The sequence below is a fragment of the Typopeltis vanoorti genome, chromosome 16 (assembly GCF_054136105.1).
Source record: "Typopeltis vanoorti isolate ZY-2024b chromosome 16, IOZ_Tvanoo_1.0, whole genome shotgun sequence".
Classification (NCBI taxonomy): domain Eukaryota; kingdom Metazoa; phylum Arthropoda; class Arachnida; order Uropygi; family Thelyphonidae; genus Typopeltis; species Typopeltis vanoorti.
Window position 1 is genome coordinate 212,779 of NC_143564.1, and position 19,570 is coordinate 232,348.

Genomic DNA, 19,570 nt, shown 5'->3' on the forward strand with positions numbered 1-19,570 from the left:
CCAGGGCAACTCGTTGCAAGGTGGAGCAAGCTACCAACACTCCTATCTCAGTATCTCCTATAATGCAAAACACATCTCCTTGCGGATATGTCTAATGTTATGCATTAAGGGAAGGGCCACTACCCAGACTAGTTTTGACCTTTATTGAGGTCTCTTCAGTGGGAGCCAGGCCCAAGCAGAGATACCAGGCAGAAGCATTAGCAGGTCATCTCTACCTATAGGAGTTGCCAAATGTGCCACCCTTTTTTTTAATAAATTACTCTGGATTTAGAGAAAGATGTTGGAAGTTTATTTTTCACTTGGTTAGAGTATAATAAAATTAGTTTAATCCTTAAGTGTGAGAACCACCTTAACCCAGCCCTGAAGATACTTTCAGGAGCAAACTTTGTTTGCTCACACTTGGATAAAGGATTAAACTAATTTTATTATACTCTAACCAAGTGAAAAATAAACTTTCAACATCTTTCTCTAAATCCAGAGTAATTTATTAAAAAAAGGTGGCACACCATTTGGCAACTCCTATAGGTAGAAATGACCTGCTAATGCTTCTGCCTGATATCTCTGCTTGGGCCTGGCTCCCACTGAAGAGACCTCAATAAGGATTAAACTAATTTTATTATACTCTAACCAAGTGAAAAATAAACTTTCAACATCTTTCTCTAAATCCAGAGTAATTTATTAAAAAAAGGTGGCACACCATTTGGCAACTCCTATAGGTAGAGATGACCTGCTAATGCTTCTGCCTGATATCTCCACTTGGGCCTGGCTCCCACTGAAGAGACCTCAATAAAGGTCAAAACTAGTCTGGGTTGTGGCCCTTCCCTTAATGCATAACATTAGACATATCCGCAAGGAGATGTGTTTTGCATTATGGGAGATACTGAGATAGGAGTGTTGGTAGCTTGCTCCACCTTTGCAAGTAGTGCCCTGGTGTTTTACCACCTTACCCCAGTCCTGAAGATACTTTCAGGCGCAAACTTTGTTTGCTCACACTTGGAAAAAGGATTAAACTAAATTTATTATACTCTAACCAAGTGAAAAATAAACTTTCAACATGTATACTGATGAATTTGTAGAAGTGCAATGCCCAATGTAGCTGATGTGTAACCAGTGTGAAAAATGGTCCAGCACATGCATGTTAACTTTCTTTTAACTATTCCTGAATAACTGTTGTAATAGATATAGTATGAAGGTCAGCAATAACGAAAAACAGCATTCCTTAGACCCAATGACCATTTGTGTTTGAACATTCATTAAAAAAATCAAAACAAAAGAAAACTATTGAACAAATCATTGATAAAATACACAATAAGGGTTACTCAATATTGAATTAATGATTTGGATATTTCAAAAATAAATAAATTATTGTAGCAGTAACTTTTTTCATTTGACTTTTGAATAAAGCAGAAAAGAGTAAGAAAAAGATAACAAATCGATCAGGCATAGTTGGTCAGCATTTAACTTATTTGTCTCCAACCAATAGGCTGTGGTATAAGGCAAATTAAACATTCTGCACCTTCAAATCACACTGTGAGCATGCATGTTTGTGATTGCCTATAGGTTGGAGATGAATTTCATGACTGGTGTGGGACAACATTTTGTTTAATGGAGGTTTGAAGTGGTTTGCAAAAGTTCCATATCTTTCTACAGTAGAGTTTCTAGGTTATGGGAGGAAAAAAAAAAAAAAAAAAAAAAAAAAAAAAAAAAAATATATATATATATATAAAAATTAATATAAACAACAACAACAAAAAAAATCCCTTAGCTTATCCATGATACTAAGGTAACATAGGTTTACATGTGCGAGGAGTCACATCTATACAAAACAGATGCGAGGAATTTGATATGGTGAGAATTACAGTCAAAGCAACAAAGTAACCATGAAGGAAAGGTTATGAAGTCAGTATATTACATCTATTAACTCTGTGTGCTCTATGTTGGTTTGTCATTTGAAATGCTCCTATAAAGATTGTTTAAATTAAGGGGATATTAAATCCCACATTGTTTTAATACCGAATAAGAAACTCAAAGATTGGAATCGGAGAGTTTCATGCCGAATATAGTATAATAAACTATATAAAGTATCAGCGACTACTGGCGTGAGCTAATGCAGGTAGTCCAAGTACGTAGTACAAACTCAGGCAACTCGCAGCAAAGGTGGTAAAGTTCTGATTACTATTCTTGGTATTTTCCATAATGTGAAACACATTTCCTAGGAAATGTATGCTGTAATTACATTATGGTGGGAGGTCACTAACCAGACCAGTTTCAGCCTTTATTGAGGCTTCATCAGTGAGTAGCTAGACCAAATTAATACCAAAGGGTACAGTGAAAAGAACTTATATACTCTGCTATACAAGTTGTCAAAAAGGTGCACCCATTAAGTTACTTAAATATAAAGAGCCAATAGGCTTCATTTCGGCAATATAAACATTATTTAAATTAAGGGGGTTATTAAATCCCACATTGTTTTAAAACTGAATAAGAAACTCAAAGATTAGAATCAGAGAGTTTCATGCCGAATATAGTATAATAAACTATAAAAGTATTGGCGACTACTAGCGTGAGCTAATGCAAGTAGTCCAAGTACGTAGTACAAACTCAGGCAATTCGCAGCAAAGGTGATAAAGTTCTGATCGCTATTCTTGGTATTTTCCATAATGTAAAACACATTTTGTACTACATACTTGGACTACTTGCATTAGCTCATGCTAGTAGTCGCCGATACTTTATATAGTTTATTATACTATATTTGGCATGAAACTCTCTGATTCCAATCGTTGAGTTTCTTATTTGGTTTTAAAACAATGTGGGATTTAATATCCCACGTTGTTTTTAATTAATTTAAATAATGTTTATATCACCGAAATGAAGCCTATTGCGTCTTTATATTTACGTAACTTAATGGGTGCACCTTTTTGACAACTCGTATAGCATAGTATATAAGTTATTTTCGCTATACCCTTTGGTATTAATTTGGTCTAGCTATTCACTGATGAAGCCTCAATAAAGGCTGAAACCGATGAGATTGCTAATATGAGTTTGCTCTCTTAAGGTTTTTGCCTTAAGGGAGCAATTTGAGTCTCCGGGGAAAGTGTTTTCCAGCACGGCCCGGTGAGGGGCTTTGTCGGTGAATGCTTTTCTTCGGAATATGAGCAGTTTTGCTCGGTGGTAGTGGTGGGTGGAAGGCCATCACTGGGTGGAGCCAACACTGAGATGGACGGTCTTTCGCCCACAATTGAGTGGCGTAGGGATTGTCTGAATTTTTAGAGATGGGTTTACTTATTCATCAGGCTGAAACCGGTCTGGGTAGTGACCTCCCACCATAATGTAATAACAGCATACATTTCCTAGGAAATGTGTTTTACATTATGAAAAATACCAAGAATAGCGATCAGAACTTTACCACCTTTGCTTGCGAGTTGCCCGAGTTTGTACTACGTACTTGGACTACTTTCATTAGCTCACACTAGTAGTCGCCGATACTTTTATAGTTTATTATACTATATTCGGCATGGAACTCTCTGATTCCAATCTTTGAGTTTTTTATTTGGTTTTAAAACAATGTGGGATTTAATATCCCCTTAATTTAAATAATGTTTATATCACCAAAATGGAGCCTATTGGCTCTTTATATTTAAGTAAGCTCCTATAAAGTTTCCTCACTTTCCAGTTAGGCTTTAAAACTAGGTCATTTCAAATAAAGCACAAATTATCATGTTGTTCTTATGACTACAACAGACATTATAGGGAGGAACAAGTACTGACCATTTCTTCCTTTGCACTTTTGATATATAATTTAGTTATTAATTCCAAAATATCTGTGGTTATGTATTAATTCTACTCGAATTTCAGTTCTCCTCCCTTTTGAAAAACTAGAAAGAGACCAAACTTAAATAGGGGATATTTACCAACGACAGGGAAGGGAAAAAAAAAAAAAAAAAAGGAAAATACAAACCTTTTCTTTCTGCAGCTGACTATTTAAGTTTGTTTCTTCTATTACAGGGCTATTTAATTCAATTTTGCCTGTTACTGCAAAAGTATTCATTTCAAAATTATCTTCCAAGACTGGATTTGATGATGTAATATTACTTTCCAAGTTATTCCTGTTGAATGTATATTTTTCTTCAAACTCAGGCATCAATCCAAATGGTTTTTGAGGTAATTCATTAGGTGGAGCTCTTCCAGGCAGATCCATTTTATGTTTTCGTAATTCATCCATTGATGTCTGAAGAGAATCTACTGCGGCATCATCATGATATCCAAAGTCCTGTTCTAATTTTACTTGCAAAAATTCTACCAAATCTTCCATAGACATTTTTAATAATGTTTCTAAAAAAATAAATATGAATAAAAACAGCATTTAATAGCATTCAGTGATTGTACCACAAGTACATTTTTTACTGTTCATATTTAAAATACTATAATGGGTTCAGTTTCAAGAATTATAATAAAAAAGTGGGTCAATCTTTTTAATCATATAATAAACTGTCATGCATTAACTAAATCAATATGATATTTCCATGGAGTCTGCAGACTCACCATGGGTGATTCACACAAACTATTATACATCATATTGGGGTTTTAATGGCATATTAACAGTACTAGGAAAGGATTAAAAACTAATTTTAATGATTCCAATATTTTGTCTCGGTCACTGAGACATCTTCAGGGATGACAAATAACTCTTGTAACACACACACAATAGACAACATAATACTAAATGAAACACATGGGTGACTCTAAAGTCCTATCCAGGTGGTGCACCCTCTATGGGTGTTTGTCTGTGGCCTAGGATGTATAGTGGGACCTCTGACAATTATTGTTTCCCAAATTTTGGGAAAATGTGTTCTAAGAACACATCTGGATGAATCTGAATGATAAACTGTCTCAGAAAAGAAAGGCAGCCAGGGGCATGACTGAAGGTTCTGTTCTGTTCTGGGGCCCTACTGTTTAACTTATTTGTTAATGATATTTAATGTGGATTGACTGGAGATCTTCAAATGCTTGTCGATGATGCAAAGTTAGGTAGAATTATCAGGAGTAGTGCTGATGTTAATTCTCTACAGGAAGATTTGAATACACTTTTTAGCTTGGACAAATGAGTGGTGTCGAGGTTTTAATATTAATAAATGCAAGGTCTTACACTTCAGGATACAGAGATATAAGGCTACATACTGTATTGTTAAAGTGTACATCAGGAAGTGGATGAGATTAAGGATCTTGGAGTGATGGTAGACAGTGGACTAAAGTTCTGAGGGCACATGACAAGTGTTGCTGCTATGATAAAAAGTACATTGACATGTAGGTATAAGGTAGTGGTAGTGCCTCTATATCAGGGGTCGGGAACCTTTTTGAACCAAAGATCCATTCCACCAAAAAAAATTAATTGAAACAAAATTTTGGGAGCCACAACTTCAATTCGATTTTTCCTGGTGACTCAAAGTTGCAGTTAGTTCAAACTTAGGTAAATTTGTTTTTAATTCAGTACTTCCAGATATCAAATACCACTTTTATGTTTGCATATAAATTTTTTTATATGTTCAATAAATGAAACAACATTAAGTTTGATTAAGTTTTTAACCAAAAAACATGTTTAAGTAAATATAATATTGCAAAAAAGTCAGAATTTGTATTGCAAAAAGAATTAGTTTGAACAAAAATGCAATATTATGTATTTTAATACATATTTGATTGTTTTAATTTAAAATTCACTAATGAGACTTTTGATTTTGCATCTTCTCAGCCAATTTACTTAAATCTGGATTATATGGCGTGCACTTTAATAGTAATTCGGCTTTCAAACTTTCATCAGTCAATTTGTTCCTATACTTATTTTTAATGTAATTCATTGAAGAGAAAAAGTGTTCACAATTGTACGTTGAACGGAAAAGAATCAAAACCCCAAAAGCAAGTCGCCTGGCATTTGAATAATTAGTTGGGAAAGAATTCCAACATTTAAATATAATTTCCTGTGGTGTTTCTTCCATAGTTTCTTCATTTTCTTCAATTTGTATTACCATTTCCTGAAGTTTTTGTACCCAGATGGTTTTATTTTGAATTTCCAGAAGCTCCATTTGTAGTTCTGCAATTGATATTCTGGGAAAAGCTTCAATATCTATTAATTTTAAATTGCAATTTAATGGATGTAATATAAATTTCATCATCTCCTGATGTTTTTTTTTAAATCCTGAAATCTGCTTGTAAATGAATCTAAAATTACAGTAATCATTTCAGCAAATATTCTGCATTCAACTTTTTCTTGATTTAAATTCAATCTATAATTTTTTTAAATTTTCAAATTATATAAAATTTTCTTCAGTAACATCTTTGAAAAACACTCTTAGTTTCTGTTCAAAGGTAAGGACTTCCTCTAGTAATTGTAAGGCTGTGTTTCCCTTCCCTTGCAACTTTAAATTTAGCTTATTAAAATGTTCTGTCATATCAAGTAAAACACAAAAATTTTGTATCCATTCGAGATTACTGAGAAGTTCTACATGATTTACGTTATAATTTTAGTGGATAAGAAAACTTTTACTTCTTTTAAGTACTGAAAAAACTTTTTAATGCTACTCCTCTTGATAACCATCGTACAGATGCAAATGTCACTAAATCTTTATGTTAATTACCTAGTTCCTTTAAAAATGTGTCAAAAAAAGTCTGTGATTCAACGCTTGAAATCGGATGAAATTGATCATTGGCACAACAACATCCATCACTCTTTTTTAGTTGTGGTAATAATCCCAAAGAATTAGCAACTAAAGCTTATTTCATTTCATTGCAAAATGCAATGAAATGAAATAACTCCATGTGGAATATGAGTGGAGAATAATTTAACAAACCGCTTTTTCAACTTTTCCGATTATGATTGCGATTGATTTTTCGCAATCATAGAAGGCACACTATCGGTTGCAATGCATAATATATTATTAATATTTATATTTTTATTCTGTAAACTTGTTAGAAGGTTTCCTGAAATATCTTGACCTGTAGTGTGACCTTTAAGTGTTATCAGATCAAGAAGTTCTTCTCAAATACCGGAAGATGATATATTTAATCATCATGTAGCATTGTGCCATATCGGAAATATCATTTTATTCATCAACCGCAATAGATATAAAATCGTCAGAATTAATATCCATAATTTGCATATTTGAAACCTCTGCAGAAATTGTTACAATCTGTTCCTTGACAGTTCTAGCCGAAAGAAGTAAATCTTCAATTTTTTTTTTACGGATCTCGTCCTTATTTTCATCATCATCATCAAATTCCTGCCATGTACCCTCAAGGGGTGTACAGGATATGATAGTACTACATGAAAAAATTACATCATTATTAATTTCCTATCTAGAATTTTCCTCCAAATCAGTCTGTTACTTGTCAACACTCCAATATTATCAGATCTTATATTTCTATCGTCTAAAGCACTTTGTACCGTATCAATCCACCTATATCTTGGTCTTCCTCTCGGTCGTTTTCCTGCCAACCTGGCAGAGAAAACTTGTTTTGCTAATCTTTCCTCGCCCATTCTGTTTAAGTGACCACACTACCTGAGATTAGCTCTGCTAACGCATTCCTGGATGCTGACAATGTCAAGTTCTTTCCTAATATCCTCGTTTTTTTTAACATGATACTGCCATTGATGCCATCTGTTCATGCCTATAATCTTTCTCAGGACCCTCATATCTGAAGTCTCTAGTCTTTGGTCAAGTGTTTTACTTCTGACCCAGCTCTCAGATCCATAAGTTAAAACTGGTTTGAACACTGTCTTGTATACAGCTAATTTAGTGTTCCGACTAATTTCTCTCTTATTCCATATGAATTTATTCAATTGACTTCCCACCATACCAGCTTTGCTGATTCTGTTGTCTATTTCTATATTTAATTTACCATCTTCAGTAAAAATCGTGCCTAAATAGCTGAAATGTTTTACTTGTTCCACAAGTTCTCCATTCACAACACAGTTGACATTAATATATCTTCAGGACTAAATATAGTGTTGTACTATCTTATCCAGTAAGTAGTGCAACACCAAGGCAACTCGTGGCAAAGGTGGAGCAAGCTACCAGACACTTCTAACCCAGTATCTCCCATAATGCAAAACACATTTCCTATGTGGATATGTATACTGTTATGCATTAAAGGGATTGGCCATCTACCCAGACTAGTTTCGACCTTTATTGAGGTCTCTTCAGTGGGAGCCAGGCCCAGAGCTGGAGATACCAGGCAGAAGCAGTAGCAAGTCATCTGTGCCTATGGGAGTTGCCAAAAGGTTTATCACCTTTTTTAAAAATTACTCTGGATTTAGAGAAAGATGTTGAAAATTTATTTAGCTCTCACTGGGATAAAGGATTAAACTAAATCTATTATAGTCTAACCTAGTGATAAATAAATTTTCAACAGTTGACATTTTCAATGATTCTGCCTATTTTCATTGTCTTTGTCTTTTTATTGCTGACCTTCATACCATATCTATTACAAGAGCAATTCAATTTAGTCAGAGAACATTGCAGACTTGTAGCGAATTTATTTAGAAGTATAACATCATCCGCATAAAGCAAAGAGCTGACATTAACATTTCCAATTTTGATATCATGTTTAATACCACTTTCCTTCATAATGTGATCCATATAGATAAAGAATAACAGAGGGGATAATGTACATCCTTGTCTCACACCAGATTTAACATTAAACCATCTTCCTGTACTTCCTTCAATTCTAACTGCTGACTTACAACTCAAATAAAGACTAAGTATTGCTTGATATAATGCCCCATTGACACCATATAACTGCAGCGTATTGAATAGCTTCTCTCTTGGCACCTTGTCATATGCCTTTTCCAGATCGACAAAACTTAAATACAGATCTTTGTTATATTCCCATGCTTTCTCGACTATTTGTGGTAAAGTGAAGATCTGATCCTGACAGCCTCTATTTGGCCTGAATCCAGCTTGTTCTTCACCAAGCTTTTCTTCCACAATTCCTCTCAACCGTTTCTCAAGTATACTTGCATAGATCTTGCCAGGAACACTCAGTAGGGAAATACCTCTGTAATTCTCATATGCAGTTTTATTTCCCTGTTTATATACGGGTACTATGAGAGCTCTACTCCAATCATCGGGAATTCGTCCCTCTGTCCAGGCTTTCTGAACTATGCAGTGCAGCCACTGTAAGACTTTTATACCACCATACTTCAGCATTTCTGGTCGAATATCATCTACTCCTGCTGCCTTTCCACATTTCAAGCCTTTGATGGCTTTTTCTACTTCAAGTATGGATATGTATTCCTGACTGCATGCCTGGTCAGTGTTTTTTACCACTGTGCTGTCATCACTGCTTGTTTAATTTAGCAGTTTTTCAAAGTAATTACTCCATACATCAAGGATATCTTTTTCTCCCGTTTTCATGTCACCTTTATCATCTCTAATTCCTTTTATAGCACTCTTTCCTCCATTCTTAAGCTTCTTCAACAACCTCCAGAATATTTTGCCACCTTCTTGATATTTATTTTCTATATTCTTGCCAAAGTCCTCCCATGACTTTTGTTTAGCTAGTTTTACACAGTGTTTAGCATTCTTGCATTTGTCTATATATTCTCTAAGAGCACAAGCTGACTTATTTGACAGGAACTTTTGGTATGCTTTCTTCTTTTCCTTCACTGCCTCTTTAACCTCTTGTGTCCACCAGGGAGTTCTGATTTTTTTATCCTTACAAACAACCTTACCACATGCCTCTCTGGCAGAATCAATCAATGTTTTCTTCAGAGTTTGCCACTGAATCTCGAAGGTTTGATTCCTGTTCTCAAACTCTTTCATTTTTCCTTCAATAATCTTTGTGTATTTTAGTCTACAGCTCACATCTGAGAGCTGCTCAACTTTTATTCGCTTTAAAACTTTCTTACATGTTATTCTTTTCAATATGAAATTCAATTTTATCCTGCTCAAGACTAAATAGTGATCACTTCCAATTTCAAATCCTCTGTACACTCTGGTGTCCTGCACCAGGGAGAAAACATCACTATCAACAATAACATAGTCAATGAGACTTTTCTTATTCCTAGCCTCTTCTCTCCATGTGAATTTGTGCACATTTTTATGTTGGAACATGGTGTTAGTAATAACCAGTCCATGTCCTGAGCAGAAATCCAACAGATATTTGGCATTATTATTAGCTTTGCTCTTTTCTCCAAATTTTCCCAAAATATTTTTGTATGTCTCACAATCATTTCCTACTCTGCTATTTAGATCCCCAACAAGGACCAACTTTTCATTTTTCATTGTGTCAGTTACTTTTTCTAAAGCCTCAAAAAATTCCTCCACTTCTACCTTAGTAGAACCTTCTGTGGGACCATAGGCACAAATAAGTCTCATTGTCCAGTTCCCCATTCTCATATTTGCCCACATTACTCTACTTGAGACTGACTGCCATTTAAGAAGATTAGCCTCGTATTTTGTGTTGAATACTATGGCTAGTCCTTCTTTTCCTTGATTGTCATTGCCTGAATATAACATTTTGTATTTATTGCTCAGAAAGATCTCACCAGTTTTGGTCTTTTTTGTTTCAGTCACCCCTATTATGTCGATCTGGTACTTATCTAATTCCTCAGCTAGCTCCATTTCTTTGTCATTCAGGCTTCTTACGTTGATAGTACCGATCTTTAACTCTGGTGATGTTGAGTTGGGGTTTATTTTCAGATTCGTCCTTATTTTTCATATCCTTAAATAGAATTTCAGAGACATCATACATGCAATTTATTAGAAATTCACCATCGGTAAAAGGTTTTCCCGCTTTTGCTATTTCAAGGGATAACAAAAAACTTGCTTCAGTAGTATTCGACAAAGATTTCGTCCAAGTTGACAAATTTCTTTGCTGAAGTAATGTTTTCTTTTGTAATTCTTCAAAAGCTTTTTTACACCCTCAGGATATTTTTTACTGAAGTCTAAATGTTTTCCTCAAAAATGTCATTCGACATTACTTGATTTGTTATTTTGAAGTCGCAGATGGCAAATCAAACATTGCAGATTTCAATTTACTTCTATAAATGAAAATTTCTCTATCCACATTTTATTGAATCCTCTTTTTCTTCATTTATTTTTCTTTTTCTTCAACTCATATTGGGAGGTTTATTATCACAAATTTACCTGCAAGTAAAAACACAAATTCAACATAATAACATAATAAAAATTAATTTGTGCATAACATTACCTGACACTAAATTAAACACCAGTTTAGTACCACAATAAATAGGTTAACTAACAGAATATTTATTTTCACAGTTAAAATTCGTATGTATCTAAAAACCATGGTGTTTGACAGGTCAGCTGATCAATTAGTTCAAATTTTTGCCACGGCACTAGTTATCTTAAGCAGAGATTAACATTTAGCAGTATTTTAAATGTAAAGTACTGTAGTTGCAGTTGTTTGTGTCATAAAATTTCATGCGACACACATCACATGCACAGTATCTAGCGCCACGAACAGGCTGTATCAAAAAACAATATTTAGTTGTTTGTATTAATTATGCATCTTTTAATTCAATATAAAAGAGCCACACTTTGTTCAGCCAAGAGCCACATGCGGCTCCAGAGCTGCCGGTTCCTAACCTCTGCTCTATATAATGCATTGGTCAGATCACATATGGACTATTGTGCTTAGATTTGGTCACCTAGAGTGTTTGAGAGAATGTGGATTACAGAGGTTGATAGATAAGAGGAAAAGAGGAGATATGATGGAGTCCTTCAAGTTGGTTAAGGCATTCTATCAGATTAATACAGAAAGAATTATAAAACAAGTAGATGTTAAGACAAGAAGAAGAAGAGGTCATCTCTGGAAATTGTAAAGAGATGTGACGAAGATGGGTGTGAATAGCAGATTTTTTGCATGGAGAGTTGTTAGTGAGTGGAATGCTTTGTCAGAGTGCATTGTAAATGCTGATGGTGTAAATAAGTTCAAAACTCATTATGATAGACATGTTGTAGTTGGTTGAGTGGGCCTCCCACAATGAATCTGTTGACTCCATGTAGGTTACACAAATAATAATAATAAAATACTTCAGATGAATTCATTAATAATACTAAAAATGATCTACATGGTCATTGAAATGTATCTTATAAATAAATGAACATTTGGGATTTCAAGAACCTTGAAAGAAGAATGGAGTGTACACACACACACACACACATCATCATAAGCAACTCTGGTATGACCCAACAGTTAGTTAAATGAGAATGTCATGTCAATGATTTCTGCATAGTATCCTGACAGAAGTTTATGATATTTAGTGATATTAGTTTATTTAATACATGATATAAATTATATAGTAAGGTATTAAATAAAAGACTTGCTACTACTGGTGATAATTTTTTAATTACATGATATAAATGTTTTGAATATAACAATATCCTAAATTTTGAAGTCTATTATTAGGGGATATTATTTTGAAGGATATTATTAGGGGTGCTTAAGGGTCAAAGCTGTATAACTGAGAGGAGACCTACACATAGCCTTTAAAGGAATGCGGAGAACCAATGAAGGTTCTGACCATATGTCCAATCCTCACCTTCTTGTAGTGCACATACTGAACGAACGAGGATGGGCTGGCAATTTGGGATTTAGCCGACCAAATTGTATTCTTATTGGCTTAAATCAATATACAAAATGATTGTACAAAATGATAAAATTTCATGCTGCCTGGGGCGTCGCCGGTTAAACAAGGCCCCTGTTGTTTTCGCCAGGGAACAAGGGCGAACAGCGAAAAGTCAGCTACTGGATCTGAAAGCACACCCCAACTTAACATCACCAGAGTTAAAGATCGGTACTATCAACATAAGAAGCCTGAATGACGAAGAAATGGAGCTAGCTGAAGAATTAGATAAGTACCAGATCGACATAATAGGGGTGACTGAAACTAAAAAGACAAAAACTGATGAGATCTTTCTGATCAATAAATACAAAATGTTATATTCTGGAAATGACAATTAAGGAAAAGAAGGGGTAGCCATAGTATTCAACACAAAATACGAGGTTAATCTTCTTGAATAACAGGCAGTCTCAAGTAGAGTGATGTGGGCAAATATCAGAATGGGGAATTGGACAATGAGACTTATTTGTGCCTATGGTCCCACAGAAGGTTCTACTAAGGTAGAAGTGGAGGAATTTTTTGATGCTTTAGAAAAAGCAACTGACACAATGAAAAAAGAAAAGTTGGTCCTTGGAGTTTTTTTTTTATTTAACGGAATTTGTAATTGTTTGTACTTTTTTTTTCTTATTTATTTAACGGAATTTATTAATTGAATAATTATTAAAGATTATGCTACTCGGCAGTAAGGAATGATGGCAGGTTCAGTTGCAGTCGCAAGTGGCATATTGCCATGTCCTCTGCCATTTAAGAACTCTATTATAAGCAATATCATAAGGGCCTTTGTGGCATGCAGTACTTGCGGCATGTATGCATCTCAGGAATTGGATATGTGGCTTGTGAAAGAGAGCGGAGAGCATATGTATGCAAAATGCAGGCAGTTGGAGGAAATAAGTGCATTAGAAATATCAATATCCGACCTTGTGGCTCCAAGAGCAGGGAATGAATGTAGGAAGACAAGTAGTGTGATAATTGAGAAGGAAAAAAATATATATATGAATGAGAAAATAATAGTTGATAGTGTGGAAGGTGTAAGTGACTGTGAAAGTTTAGGAGATGGTTTTGTTTGGGAGAGTGAATTTAGATTAAGAGTGACTGACCTGCAGAGGGAGATAGATGAGCTGAAAGAGGAGGTGGAATGTCTTGTGAATGAGAGCAGAAGTATGAAAGATAAATGCAAGGCAAATCATAGTAGGGGAGAGAGAGAATTTTGGGAGCGTTAGAAGAGGACAGAAAGGAAACAGTAGATGAGAGAGAATGAGTGAGAGGTATAGGAGTGCTAGAAGAGGAGAGAATGGAAACAGTAGAAGAGAGGGAATGAGAGAGAGAGAGCTATGGGAATGCTAGCAAAGAGGAGAGAATGGAAACAGTAGGAGAGAGGGAATGAGAGAGATGTATGGCAGTGCTAGAAGAGGATAGAATGGAAAGAGTAGTAGGAGAGAGAGGTATGGGAATGCTAGAAGAGAGAATAGCAGTAGAGGAGAGGGAATGACAGAGACCTATGGGAATGAAAAAAGAGGAGAGAATGGAAACAATAGGAGAGAGGGAATGGTAAGAGGTACGATGTATGGTGACTCAATGATCCGTGGTGATCAAGATAGGATGCGTGAGGAGTGTTTACCAGGAGGAACAATAGAAAGGGTGGCTATGGCAATTAAGAGAGGTGAAAGGGTGGATGAGATGATTGTGATGGTAGGAACAAATGACTTGAGTGGTAATGTAAGTCGGGCAGCGAGAGATATGAGATTTTTGCTTGAGGCTGTACAGAAGAATACAGTTAGAGGAAAAATAGTGTGCGTGTTGCCTAGGTATGATAATGACATGCTGAGCAGAAGAGCAGTAATACTGAATGACATAATAGCTAGAATGTGTGACAAGAGAGAGGACTGGTATATGTGGATGCTTGAGTGCGTTTGAGGAAAGAGAGGAATTGTATGCAAGAGACCGCTTACATTTGAATGAGGAAGCATGTAGTCATCTGGAGAAATTGCTGTTCTGAACGAGTCAGTGTGTCCCAGGGAGGATGATAGCAGGGGTGGCCTCTTATGGGAATGGATACTAGGGAGAAGGGAGACGACATCAGGTAACACTTAGCCCAGTGGAGTCTAGAGGGAATAATGCTGGGTATAGAAACAATGGCATTTATATGCTTTATACTAATGCCAGGAGTATCTGGAATAAGGGAGAGGAATTGGTGGCGCAGATAGCATCAGCCTGGCCAAAAATTATTGGAATCACTGAGACGTGGTTGACAGAAGATGATATAATAACAAGAATAGAAGTCGCTGGGTACAGCATTTTTCAGCAGGATAGGAGGGGAAAGTGTGGTGGTGGGATACTGCTTATGATAAATGAAGACCTATGTCCTCTAAGAGTAGAGGTTTTGGAAGGCAGTGAGACAAATGATTTTGAGAGCATATGGTGTGAGCTAGAGGTGGGCAAGACAGGATATTTAGTAGGGTGTTCTACAGACCCAGGAGGACAGAGGATGGGGACCGGGAGATGTTTAGACAGTTAAGATTGGCAAGTGGAAGAAGAAGAATGATTGTTATGGGAGATTTTAACTACAGTAGTATAAATTGGAGAGAGGAAGATGCATGAAGCAATAGGGGAATGGAATTTCTAGAATTCTTGAGGGACAAATGTCTTAGGCAACATGTAACAGAGGGAACAAGAGTTTCAAGAGTTTGGGATTTGGTTATAGCATCAGAAGAGTTGATAATAACTGAGATGACATCTCTCCCACCAGTTGGAGAGAATGACCACACGGTTTTGACTTGGAAAATGAATAGACATGCAGGAGTATCAAAGAGACGGGAACTTATGTGAAATTATAAATCAGGTGATTATAATAGTCTTTAGACGTCAACTTCGGGAAGTTTCATGGAGGGAGGAATTGGAAGGGGGGGATATCATTAGTGCGTGGGAAATTGTGAAAGAATATTTGGTAGCAGCAATGGTAAGTTGTATACCACGAGTGAAGAAGAGGACACAATTTGAAGTAAAGTGGATGACAAACAATATTAAACAGGAATTGCATGCGAAAAAGAGGCTATGGAAGAGATATAAGGAGACAGGTGAAGAGAAGATGCATGAAGAATATAAGACACAGGCCAGAAGAGTGACTAGTGTGGTAAGGAAAGCGAAACAGGAATATGAGAGGAGATTGGCCCTAAGATCCAAAGAAAATCCTAGGGAATTTTTTTGATATGTGGCCAGTAGAAGGAGAAATGGTAATTGGTACAATGGTAAAAAACACTCAACAGGCATACAGTCAGGAATACATATCCATACTTGAAGTAGAAAAAGCCATCAAAGGCTTGAAATGTGGAAAGGCATCAGGAGTAGATGATATTCGACCAGAAATGCTGAAATATGGTGGCATAAAAGTCTTACAGTGGCTGCACTGCATAGTTCATAAAGCCTGGACAGAGGGACGAATTCCTGATGATTGGAGCAGAGCTCTAATAGTACCCATATATAAAAAGGGAAATAAAACTGAATGTGAGAATTACAGATGCATTTCATTACTGAGTGCTCCTGGTAAGACATATGCAAGTATATTTGAGAAACTGTTGAGAAGGATTGTGGAAGAAAAGCTTGGTGAGGAACAAGCTGGATTCAGGCCAAATAGAGGCTGTCAGGATCAGATCTTCACTTTATGACAAATAGTTGAGAAAGCATGAGAATATAACAAAGATCTGTATTTAAGTTTTGTCGATCTGGATAAGGCATATGACAAGGTGCCAAAAGAGAAGCTATTCAATACACTACAGTTATATGGTGACAATGGGGCATTATATCAAGCAATACTTAGTCTTTATTTGAGTTGCAAGTCCGCAGTTAGAATTGAAGTACAGGAAGATGATTTAATGTTAAATCTGGTGTGAGACAAGGATGTACATTATCCATTCTGTTATTCATTATCTATATGGATCACAGTATGAAGGAAAGTGGTATTAAACATGATATCAAAATTGGAGATGTTAATGTCAGCTCTTTGCTTTACGCGGACAATGTTATACTTTTAAATAAATCCGCTACAGGTTTGCAAGATTCCCTGACTACAGTGAATAACTGTTGTAATAGATATGGTATGAAGGTCAGCATTAAAAAGAAAAAGACAATGAAAATAGGTAGAATTGTTGAAAATGTCAACTGTGTTGTGAATGGGGAACCTGTGGAACAAGTAAAACCATTCAGCTACTTAGGCACGATTTTTACTGAAGATGGTAAATTAAATATGGAAATATACAACAGAATCAACAAAGCTGGTATGGTAGGCAGTCAATTGGATAAATTCATATGGAATAAGAGAGAAATTAGTCAGAACACTAAATTAGCTGTATACAAGACAGTGTTCAAACCAGTTTTAAGTTATTATTATTATTATTATTATTATTATTAAACAAGACCTCATGGAGTCAAAGACTCATCTAGGAGGTCCTTTTATCTTACACACACATCACATCATACTGTGTCTTAAACACATTCAAACTACTTGCAGACACCACGCTCTCAGGCAAGGCATTCCAATCACTCACAACTCTGCACGAAAAAAACCTGCCTCTCACTCCCTTACTCACACCCTCCTTATACAGTTTCCAGGGATGACCTCTGGTTCTCCCCTGATCTCCCACTATTCTCTGTAGAACTTCTCCACCATTGATCCTATAACAACCCCTTACCAACTTGTAGGTCTCTATCATATCTCCCCTCTTCCTTCTCTCCACGAGACTCTGCAAATTACATCTTTTCAATCTTTCCTCATACTCAACATTCCTTAGTCAGTCGCCTTTGGACCCTTTCCAACATCTCTTCATCCTTCTGAAAACCCGGTGACCAAATCTGGGCACAATAGTCCAAGTGTGGCCTAATCAAAGCCTTATACATTGGAACAAGTATCTCCCTACTTCTACATGTCAGTATCCTCCGCATCATTCCCAGAAGTCTTTGTGTTGTCTTCACAATTTTGGCGATGTGTCCCCTAAATTTTAGATCCTTATCCACTATCACCCCCAGATCTCTTATTTCCTCTACTTCCAACAATATATTCTCACCAAGCATAAATTCTGCATCCCATCTTTGTTTTCCAAATTTTAAAACTTTACATTTTGCAACAGTGAACTCACATCCCCATTTGCTTGCCCAATCACTCAATTTATTCAAGTCTTCTTGCAAGGCCACAACATCTTCACTACTCTTTATGGTTCGTCCCAACTTTGCATCATCTGCAAACAACTGAATATCTCCATCCAAATCTTCACCAATATCATTAATATATAAGTTAAATAGTAATGGCCCTAAAACAGACCCCTGAGGCACTCCACTAGTGACTTTCCTTTTCCTGGATATTGCACCCCCATACACAACTTGTTGATACCTATCAGATAGCCAGTCTCCAATCCAATGCACTAATCTAATATCCAACCCCATCTGCTCTAGTTTGACTGTCAACTTATCATGAGGTACTCTATCAAAAGCCTTTGCGAAATCCAAGTATATTACTGTGTATCCTTCTCCTCTGTCCAAGGAAGCAGTCACTTTATTGTAATAAGTAAGTAGATTACTAAAACATGACCTCCCTTTAGCAAATCCATGCTGTCCATCAAAGATTATACCATTGTTGTCAACCCAACTCTGGATCCTAGTTCTCACAAGCTTCTCCAACAACTTAACCACAACACCTGACACACAGATAGGCCTATAGTTTGATGCTTGAGTTCGATCACCTCCTTTATGAAGTGGCACAATCTTGCCCTCCTTCCACTCTTTAGGAACTTGACCAAGTGCAAGACTCGTATTAAAAAAATATGTCAAGGCAGGTGTCAACTCTCTGGCACACTCCTTCAGAATACGTGGTGATATATTATCAAGTTCCACAGCCTTATTTACATCTAGTTTACTCAACTCCCCAAACACCTCTTGCTCACTTACAGTCAGTCTCTCCCCATCATCAACTGCTCTTAATCTCTCCATGAAGTCACATTCACAAGATTGAAAGATCTTTATGAATTGCTCATTAAGTATCTCCACAACACATTCTGCAACAGCTGTCTTTATACCATTTCCTCCAATCAATGTCATCCTTCCATAATCATTCTTTCTTTTGCTGGCTACATATCGAAAGAACTCCCTAGGATTCTTTTTGGCTTCATTAGCTAACTGCTGTTCATACCTCTCTTTAGCTACTCTCACCAACCAAGTCACCCTCCTTGCCTGGTCTTTGTAGACCTCATGAAATTGGTTACTTCCACTTCTCTTATGCTGTCTCCACAATGCCTTTTTTTTCTGTATTGCATGCTTAATCTCTTTATTCATCCATCTCACACCTACCTTATTTAACCTTCTCACCCGTGGTATACATTTAGACATTGCATCTACTAAATAGTTTTTGAAAATCCCCCAAGCTGCATTGATCTCTTTTCCAGCTAACTCCTCATTCCATGCTACATCTGCAAGCTGTCTCCTGAGCTCTTCATAATCACCCCCCTTGTAGTTCCACATATACCCTTTTTTCACAGGGGTCCTTGCACTGCTGGCAACCACCCAGGTAATCACCTCATGGTCACTTTCACCAATTGGTGGATGATTTGACACCTCATTTATAATTACATCCTCCGATGAGATGACCAAATCCAAGACCCTTAATCCTCGTGTGCCCTCTGTTACATACTGTCTGAGGTAGTTATCCCTCAAAAACTCAAGAAACTCATTTTCTTTACTTCCAGTCGCTATCTCTTCAATCCAGTCTATATTGCCATAATTAAAATCACCCATAATGATCACCCTTTTCTTATTTGCTTGGCTTATTTGACTATACATTTCACTATCACCACCATCCACATTACCAGGTCTATAACAACATCCCACCAAGTATTTGATTCTATTCACCTCTATCTCACACCATACTGCCTCAAAACCACTGGCCCT

General features: G+C 36.3%; 1 protein-coding gene across 4 annotated transcripts in view; it reads right to left on the reverse strand.

Moving 5' to 3' along the window:
• Positions 1-19,570, reverse strand: part of LOC150097824 (USP6 N-terminal-like protein) — a 475,396-nt gene that overhangs the window by 54,545 nt on the left and 401,281 nt on the right. For all 4 annotated transcript variants that reach the window (XM_090406042.1, XM_090406041.1, XM_090406038.1 and 1 more), the window contains one exon: positions 3,959-4,332. In XM_090406042.1, the coding sequence (XP_090262168.1) occupies positions 3,959-4,332 (374 nt within the window). The remainder of the gene's footprint in view (positions 1-3,958; positions 4,333-19,570) is intronic.